Source organism: Monopterus albus, unplaced genomic scaffold, assembly GCF_001952655.1.
Source record: "Monopterus albus unplaced genomic scaffold, M_albus_1.0 scaffold96.1, whole genome shotgun sequence".
Taxonomy (NCBI): domain Eukaryota; kingdom Metazoa; phylum Chordata; class Actinopteri; order Synbranchiformes; family Synbranchidae; genus Monopterus; species Monopterus albus.
In genome coordinates, this window is record NW_018127976.1 from 2,366,588 (window position 1) to 2,376,870 (window position 10,283).

The 10,283-nt window shown below is 39.1% G+C and overlaps 1 protein-coding gene across 1 annotated transcript in view; it reads left to right on the plus strand.

The window, feature by feature from the left end:
• snx7 (sorting nexin 7) overlaps nt 1–9,980 on the plus strand; it is a 24,740-nt gene extending 14,760 nt beyond the window's left edge. The window contains exons 8-9 of the mRNA XM_020608981.1: nt 2,354–2,506; nt 9,729–9,980. Coding sequence (XP_020464637.1) covers nt 2,354–2,506; nt 9,729–9,809 — 234 coding nt within the window. The 3' untranslated portion in view covers nt 9,810–9,980. The remainder of the gene's footprint in view (nt 1–2,353; nt 2,507–9,728) is intronic.
• The last annotated feature ends 303 nt before the right edge of the window (nt 9,981–10,283 follow it).

Here is a 10,283-nt window from a genome sequence, read left to right on the forward strand (position 1 = left end):
AAGCCCAGCATCTAATTGTGGTGTAATGAAAATTCCCAAATCCTGTTGACGTCTTGCTTCAAAATGTCAGGAGACAAAGAATGAAGACAGGAAGTTAGGCAAGCAAAGGACAGAGCTATTTTTAAACACTTTACTTGAAGTGTTTGCCTCTGTGTGAACGTTATGTATTATCCTGTACCTATGAAGATTTGCAGGTGTGTGTCCCCTCAACCAGCTGATATCACAGTCCATCTGTGAGACTTTAATTAAGAAGCAGGACTAAGATATTCCCCCACAGACTTGTATACTTTTAATTAGCTGTGTGTATGTGTGTGTGTGGACTGTACAGCGTTAATTTAGTCCACCAGCCTCTAGTGCATATCAGTCTGCTACTGTCTTTAATAGAGCTCTGCTGATGAGATGGGAAATGTCAGAGATGCCTTTGTTATTGTTTCCAGCGGGGCATTTTGCCAAGGAAATGCTGTGGCTACATGTTGAGCAGAATGAGAGCCCAGGAAACACCCCTTCCTTCTTTCAACTTTTACTTGAACAACCTGCCTTTAAGCTATTCATTTATTATGTAGGGATCATGTTGGTTTGTAAGCAGTTATCATTTGAGGAATCAGGATTGCCAACTGGGTTGCTGGATTGAAAAAAAAAAAGAAGGTATTTTCTTATTGACAGTGCTCAGAGGGCAGCAGGTGGAATGCTCTTAATCTTTTGACCCCCTTTATTTGTAGCATCTATTATGTCCTAGCTTGGTAGGCTATACAGTGGCATTGTTACTCTATTTGTAATAAACTGGTTTATTCAACGACTGAGCTGTCAGGAGCACAAAACATGACGTCTTTTGTTATCCTCACTGTGCTGGCAGTATGTCTTTGTAGCATCCCTGTCAGTTTGTTGCATTGTCAGAGCTGGAAAAGATATGAACAGTCCTGAAATGTCAGGTATGATCAGTAATTCAGTGAATCTTTCTGAACTTAAAACAGCACAGAATAATATTCCTCTTATTTGTAAACATTTGCTTCACCTTTATTGGAAAGAAAATGCTTTTCCTGAGTCGAGTTTTCCAGACAGACTGAATGTGTTGCTATGACACATCACAGCCAGGAGGGGGCAGTGTCGCTCTAATTTCAAAGTATGGCGTAGAACCATTTTAATCAGTTTCATTTATTTGTTTGTTATTTGAGGGGAAAAGGTTCACCTCCATGGAGCACTCTGAAGCCCCAAAAGAAAAATAATGTTAGACAAGCTATACCCAATTACATTGCCAGATTTTTTCACTGAATTTAGAATTTACAAAACACTTGATTTCCTGTCCAAGCGTAGCTTGCACTCAGGCAAATACCTATAATCTGCAGTAATTTACTGGCTTAGTAGAATATACGTATTTTTTATTATTGTGCTGAATATCTGTTGATTTATTTCAGCATCTAGGTAAGTCCCCACACTTACAGTAAGGCAGAAGATATTTTTGTATTTATGTAATTAAAAACAACAACAAAACTGAAAACTCCCTCTAATAATGCCACCTAACTAGCCTGAACAAAATAGCACAATTCCCCAGAGGAAATGATATTTGGACTTTAGCTGACAGTAAAAATTATGATGTTGGACTCATCATGAACACAGCCACTTTGTTTTACAGGTTTGCTGTGTGGAAAGGCATTTAGTTTAGTAAGGACACAGTAATGATCACAGTGTCACAGCAGAAGATTTAAGTAAATACTGGAGTTACCGCTGCTGTGCTACATGTGTGAATTGCTCACAGTTTCTCATTCAGTGTGGCGACACAAAGAGAAGAAGTTATATTTCACATTTGATTGGTCAGACACTATTTGACAGGGATTGTTTCAGGTCAGAAGTGGGAGAGGTGCTGACGCTGTGAAGGAAACAGAGCTGAGCTCCGACAGGGTGCCATTTGGATGTCAGGAGGCTCCAAGCCCAATTTAACTGCTGCTGACACTGCTAAATTTGTCTACCGATTTCCGACAGCAGGAAAGCTGCACATTGTGAAACTGTTCTTTTTTAATATTGGATAACATATTTTTTGTGAAAAATTACTACCAGGGGAGCATAACAGGAAGCCTTATATGGCAATTTTAGGGTCATCAATTATACTAATAATGACATTTCATGGCCTCATGAGCAGGCAGTTCTCATCAGGCTGCCACAAGGTTTTTAGGTTTGTTGCTGTCCTTTGGTAAATCTGACGTCAGAGCACACCCCTCAGAAAAAAATAATTTCTAGTTATGGAGAAAATACCAGTATTACCTGTATATCCTCACACACTGACAAAGTTTGAATCATGTTTGTAACAATAAACATAGTTTATCACATTCAGTCATTGCTTTGTGTATTTGACTGGCAGATGCAGGTGGAGGTGGATGGTCTGGCAGATCGGGTGGAGATGGCCAACAATGCTTTGAAGGGAGACTGGTCCCACTGGCAAAACAGCATGAGAACTGACCTCAAATCAGCCTTTATTTCCACCGCTGAGAAGAATGTGGAGTACTATGAGAAGGTGAGCACAAGATTCAGACAAAGGAAAAGTTTTATAGATTAAATATTATATGGGAAATTAAAACTCTTAAAATATTTCAGTCAGTATAAAATAGATTAATTTAGTATAGAAAGATATAATCAGTCCAGTGCTCACACACATGGGCCACCCTATAAATCCAACAGCCAGTTGCTACAGCCCTAAAATTAAAGGGGTATTGCCACATTACCATATTCCTATAATGTTTCCATAGAGGCATTAACCAGCAACCCGGGATTTAGACATTGAGAAAAGCACAATGGAGCGAGCTGTTAGGTGAAAAATGAGTCAGGGAAGACGTTGTGGAACCACACGTTTTGTCCGTTAAAGGTTTTGTTAGCATCTAAGCACACAGTTAGGACAAATATTTTCTATTTGCATTGAATGTATTTTGGATTTCTGCCAGCAGAGGGTAGGAGTGCTTTAGATGTACAGTATTTCTCCTCTCAGATATGTAGCCTCAACAGGGGTTGTCAGCGTTTATAATTTGCTACTTTTCAAAAACACTAATTAGACATGCACTCGGTGGATATGAGCATGTGCTTATGTTCTTCTGTTGAATAGCTCCTGTGCAGGGCTGTAAGGTTTTCCTCAACATACTGCAGCTTTTAAAGCTTTTGGTTGTCAACGTGGCAGCTATGGAAACAAAAAGGGCAGTTAGGGTTAGAATCTCAGTACAGTTAAACACTACTCAGTATTTAATATTAAAACCATTTAATTCATAACACTGACATTTCAAAAACTGAAGGTGTGGAAGTGGGGACAGAGATTATGATAAAAATAAAAGATATTGGATTGATTCTAAAAACTCAAGTCAACTCATAGTCACTCAAACTGGATTAATAAAATTAAGTGTCTGGCTGCAACTAACTATCACACCTTAAATATCAGTAATCATTGATTCATCATTTAATTGTCTGGTTTAAAGAATGGCTTGAAATAGTTTCCACCATAATTTTACAGATCTCAGTGTAATATACTCAAATGACTTATTTTGCTAACAGTTCAAAAGCCAAAGGTGTTTAGCTTACTATCACACCAGACCAGGAAAACATGCAAATGTTGATCTTTAAGATGAATATTCTCTACATGAATTTGAAATGTGTCAAAACCTGGCTCAGAGAATGTGACAAAGACTGAGGCCACACGCAGGCTAGAATAACCCAAGCATGAATTTGTTAAAACTAACAACACAAAACAAAAGAATGTGATGCTAGGTGGATGTCAGCTGTAAGGGAAGGTGAGAGAACCAATCAGCACTTGGTCCAGCTCCCATAGCCAGGAAGACCCAAGTGAAGTACATCAGCTAATGAGCCTTCCATATGAGCCAGTCCTACCGAAGCTGGCTGGGTTGATCTCCAAGACAGTGGGAGGGATGTCACAAATTTGTGCTTGTTGTTAGAAGGTTAGATGTTTTTAATACAAAGTGCTCAACTTGTTGTCCATTTTGATAATGCTAGGTTGAACTGACCGTTAGTTAATCCTCAGTGTCCAGTAATAACTTTGCAAAGCAGTACTAGGCAGTGCAGGACTGTCGAGCTTTGGGGTTCTCCACATACTGAAGCTGTCTGCACTGACCTGTAGTACGAGCGCTCCCCCGTATACAAAGAGTTTAAAGCATCATGGCACTTTTTTGTCTTTCAAAAACCAGAAACTCAAGTATGTAAAAATTAATCAGACGATTTGCTGTACATGTATATAGCCAGACGGTGTTCATTATTCAAATTTAATTTGGTAACAGTTAAGACAAATTAACTATGTACACTAAATTTTTTTTGAGATTTGTAGACTTTGAGGTTGAGACCGACCATCTCCTTGCCACCTGTTTCCTCTTCTCTTTGTGTGTATGTGTGTGCAAAGGCAACAACAAAGCAGCAAACTTTAGAGGGAACTATTTAGGTACATTTGTGTATTCAGTATATCAGTAAGGACTCGGATCAGGGCCACAAAACCTGATCAGGACATCCTAAGTTAAAATTTAGGATGCCATGGCGAATTACGTGGTGTTACTTCCAAGGTGTTCACATTAGCTGATTTTATTATTGAGGTTACAAATAAATAAAGGGAGTTTACATTCAACCCCCAACCAAACAAATATAACCCATGAAAAGTTTAGATTTTATTGAATGCTTATCCACATATGTTTTTTGCAGTCATGTTAAATTAAAATAACACTACATTTTTCTATATTGCTTTTTTAAGTAGCTTATTTAGATTAGTCTCTAGAATACCAGCTAGCTTTCTTGTTCACCAGTCATTTAGGTTGGCAAAATAAGTTATGTTGACCATGTGTCACAGATGGATAGTAAAATTGAGCAAATGTCACATAAAGACTAAAACCTACAATGAACAGCTGTAATGGCTGTAAATCCAGCGTATGGTTTACTTTGTCTGCATAGTTGACTCTTACTTTGGAGACTGTAAAAAGGTGAATGTGGTTCCTAGCCTTTGGAGCTTTTTTTTGTTTTTGAGAAAAGATGTCACCTTCTGCAGCTGTGTGTCTTGCTGGTGTATTTTTGATAGTTTTTCAACACCAGTGAGGGGCTCCAGCACAGCCAAATAAGCTAAACCTGCACAACAAACCAACTGCATTTAATTTAATTTAACTTAATTTAATATGCATTCAGTCCCAAGCCCGGATAAATAGAGAGGGTTGTGTCAGGAAGGGCATCCGGCGTAAAAACGTGCCAAGTTAACTCATGCGAATCGGATTCGCTGTGGCAATCCCTAACGGGAACAGCCGAAAGTAGAGTAGTAGTTGTTAATATGCATTCAACACTCTTGATGGTTTCCAGACATTCCATATCATCCTGACAAGCAAACAGTAACTCTTAGTGTCCTACTGAGAGTGATCCCAAAGGGTTAGATCACTAGTTGTTGCTATCTTTTGTTATTGATATTCAGGTGCAGATGTAGGCTTGTGCAGCCTTGTGAATGATTTATTGGAATGGAGCACTGAGGGCAGCCTATAAGAATCTAATAAGACACCTGCACCTGGGAGGGTTTTATACCACCTAGGTCTAGGTGTGGGAAGTAGAGGGGGAGGCTGAATGAGAGTGGATGGGGTGATCAAGGAAAGCATAAATGTGAAGAAAGGACACAAAGAGCACAAAGAAGTGAGTGGATGAGGAGTGTTGGTGAGGGTGGAGCAGGAAGAGAGAGACTTGAAGACAAAGAGCAAAAGGAAGAAACAGGATGGAAAGTAAGAGGATCTCAATATAGAAATTAGAGCACTGAACTCAAATAGTGTATTTGATTAGTGCACAATGTGAACTTGTGTTGAAATGTCCATCAAACATTCATGTTCCAGTTTGCCAAATATGAGGATCAGGAACATTGTGATGGGCATTTTTTTCATATTTTATGTCACATTAATCTTTCTAGGACTAATCAAGAATCTCATCATCTCATATACTGCTTAATCCCCTAATCAAGAATAATAATCAAAATATCAGTGAATAATGAAAATGTTACGTGCAGCACTTCTGTCAACATAGAACTTTAGTCATGACATTTTGAGTGATTTAGACATTTTTCAACACTTGAACACCACCAAATCATCATTGTCAAGTCCTTCCATATGACTTTTATGCCCCATTAGGTGTCATGTGGATGGCAAGACTAACTTACCCATACATTAGATGACCACTTTTTTTTGTTGTTGTTGCTTTGACTCTGTGCAACAGATCAATAGATACAAAATAAAACAATGACAGCAATGGTATTAGCCATCTCCCTCAATGCATCTATCTTAAACATGAAACATTTTAATCAGATTACCCTGACAGTGACTTCTAACCAGTTTGTCATTTGGTACTAGTACATGGCAAGGCAGCTTTATTTATACAACACATTTCAAACACAGTGGCAATTAGTTCCAAGTGGTTTACACAGGCAAAGAAAAAAACATTAAAAGCAATCAGCATTAAAAACCACAATAAAATCAGTTAAGAAAAAATAAAGATAAAACATTGTTAAAATGAAAATAATAACAAATAAAGATAAAAGATCAGAAATACAACTATAGTGCCAAACTAAGTTATAGAACCCTGCTGGGTTTGTGGTCTTCAAGGAGATCAGAAATGTACTTTGGCCCTACAACACTGAGTGATTTCTAAACTAGCAGTAGCACTTTAAAATCAATTCTGTAGGTAACTGGTAGCCAGTGTAAGGATTTAAGATCAAGAGTGATGTGCTCAGTTTCCTGGTTCTTGTTAAAACTCTAGCGGTAGCAACTGAGTAAGCTGAACTTGCCCAATAGCTTTTTTGAGAAGACCAGACAAAAGACCGTTACAGTTGTCCAGCCTGCCTGAGATGAAGGCATGCATTAGTTTCTCTAAATCCTGTCTGGACATGAGACCTCTTGGTCCTTGCTATTTGTTTGAGATGAAAAGCTGATTTACTTATGGCCTTGATGTGACTGGTGAAGCTCAGGTCTGAGTCAAGATTTCTAGCTTGAGTTTTTGTCCTTATAGCTCTGGAATTAAGCTGGGCAATAACTTCTATTTTTTTCTGTCTTGCCAGAAGCAGTAATTTCTACCTTGTCTCTATTTTTTTAAGAAAATATAAGTTGCATACAGGTAGCAGAGAGAGTGTGTAGAGTCTGAATAACAGTGCTCTAAGAATTGAACCCTATGGAACTTCATATGCCAAGGTGTTTAACTCATATTTTTGAAGACCAATGGGAAACAAACCCTGCTTTTGAGATTTTTCCTGAAACAACTGAGGACATCCACTTTGTCTTTTTCAAGAAGTAGCAAAGGCTGCAGTGAGACAGCACTTGAACCAACTGCACTGCTACAGTATGAACAGCTTCAATCAAAACACTGAAAGCATCACACAGAACAGTATCTCAGTGTGACCTCTATTTACATACATACTGTCAGTGCGTGTTAGTTATTAACTATGGTTAGTGTTTCTGTAGTGACTGAAAGAATGAGATTGCTTAGCCAGTTTCTGAGTTTCAGACTGACAGAGTGGCAGGGACAGCTGGAAGGATCTCGGAAACCAACTACTCCTTGGTGTTGAAAGGAGAGAGTTAAAGTGGTTCAGCAATGGATCAGGTGCCTTCTGGACTCCTCAATGTTGGGGTAATCAGAGCACATCCAGCTGCGAGGAGACTCCAGTGCAGATATTTGTCTGTTCTAGGATATAAGGGATACATTGCATACATTGCTGCCAGTGAAAAACTTGACTAGTATGTTGATGATACTATTATAGAACCATAGTAGGAGGTAATACTGTCACGCATGGAAAAGAGACTACTTCAGCAGTTAACTATGTGAGGATGTGACAAACCTGCTCACTGTTCAAGAACCTTTTCCTCTGTATTGTAATAGGTTATAATTGTAATAATAACCCTCTGCCGCTGTAACATATCAGTATACACTGACTGGTAGAAATACATGTTCAACAGTATATATTAGGCTTAAGCCATGCTGTGGTTAGATTGCTGTGTGTGTGCTCATAGCAGAATGAGCATGCAGTGTTATTAGCACGTCTTCACGCAGTTTTCATCGCAGTTCTGTCTCCTGCACAGTCTGCATATTGTATTTAGTAGCAGGAGAGAAGTGACAGTCCATCATTAACATCACAAATATTCAACACATATGACTAAACATTGCAGCACAGCCTGTCAGGTGGATGTTCAACACACTCTGTTAAAATGTGTGTTTATTGGAAATAAAGCTGGCATTAAGGATCGACTGAGTTTAACAGATGCCCATATATCCACATGTGATCAAGGAACATCAGCTTCTGCCTGATAAATTAAGTCAAAATTCAAAACCGAGCCAACCAAATAGAAAAACACACTTGACATCAGACGTGTCTTCAAACATAAGCTCAGATCTGTTGGGGTAGAATATGAATATAAAGTAAGAGGCCCTACAGATGAATGACCTAAGTACTGTATGTGTCTTTGCTCTGTGGTTTCCTGGCCTTGTTAACCCCAGCCTTCAGGTGTCTCCAGACCCCTGACTCTGCCCTGCATCTCGTCCTACATCCACTGCACCTGTCTACACTTACCTGATTAGCTCCCTCAGAATATATACTGGGCTTGCTCCTTCGTTCGTGGCCAGATTGTCTGTTGTGTTTGTGCTTCTCAGCCTCAGCATTCTTGCCAGGTGTTCCTGTTTTCCCTGAGTTTGGTTTTTATTCACTTGTGTTTGGAATCTATTTTTGTACTCTCCTTTCTCATCTTCTCTCTTGGATTTATTGCTTGGCTCAGATTCTCTTTTGCATGTCTTCGACCTCCACCTGGGTACTGACTCACTCTCTGGTTTTCTGTTGTCTGAACTCTCAGTAGGATTTTGTCTGCTCTTGTTTGTTTAATAAATTGTTAAACACTACCTGGCAGCCTGCCTGTCTATGGCTGCATTCTGGGTCACAGTGAAACTATGCAGTTATCGGTAATGCAGTGATTATCATTCAGTAATGAAGAGCCTTTTCAGCATTGCCATGGTTTCCTTATAGCAACATATTGGAACTGATAGAAATATGAGGATGGTGGTTATATTTCAGGGTTTTTTACTGCCTTCATAAAATTGGCATTTGAAGGGTAATACTGGTGTTTTTAGACAGCTGTGGCAGTAATTAGGGTTGCAGCGGTATACCGGTTTCACAGTATACCATGGTATGAAAATTATTATCATACCATCCACATTTGCCTATTACCGGTGTTGAAGAAAAGGTTGTCAGATTCCGCAAAGGGCACCACATGCACACATGCAGCAGACAATTGGCAAAGAGGAGGAGGCTGGTTTCACAAATGAGGCAATGGATAAATGCAAAAAAAAATCACCAGTAGATCAATCCCTAATGAAAATAATCAGTAGTTGCACTTGAATACAAAATAGTTCAACAGAGCTCCACCTCAACCAGCCACAACAGTTACGTCCTGCTGTTACAGAATGCTTACAACTAAAGAGGTAAAACAACATTTTAGGAGAGCATATTTTAGGCAACCATCTTGACCAGTATCTACGGTATATAAAGTGGGAGTCAATATCAGATTGTTTTTCAGAAAGTATTTTTAAAAAATGGAAGCATTTCCTCTAGTTATTTTATCGAAAAATGTGTTTTGGATGCTTTTAGATGACTGACAAGTGCTTCATCTGAATCACACTGATGCAAACTTTTAAAGGAAGCCGCCAAAACCTAAATTGTGATAATGATGCTGATGATGGTCTGTCTTCTCTTTCAGTGCCTAGCTGTGTGGGAGTTGTTCCTCCTGTCTCAGAGAGTGGAGCCCAGGAAGGAGCTAGACGAGGAAGATGTTTCTTAAAGTGTGGAGATTCAAATTGACAGAAAGCACACCATCTCTTGTCTGTTCACCAGAGCCTGTCCATAAAATATAGACTGCACTCTAGTAAACCTCCATAATGTATGAAACAAGCACACTATCGCTCTCTGTGTCTGTCTCGCTTTCCTTCTTTCTTTCTGTCTGGCCAAAGAGGTTAATTCGAGTTTCACCTTAGACAGCACCAAAAATCTCTGTGATCCAAATTATACACCTCCATGTACATGTCCAAAATTTGAAGAAGATTCCTACTTCTGCTGTAATCCATGTCAATGACATAGGAGAACATTTTCTTCAGTTGTTAATGGAGAAAAGCTGTGTACCATTGCATGGGATGCCTCCTTGAAAATATGCAGTTTGGCATCATCTCAAATTCTTACCCATTATTTCACAGAAATAAAACTAATGATGCATTCAGGTCTCCCCCTTTCAAATTCATCAGCTGGAATTTTGCACTTT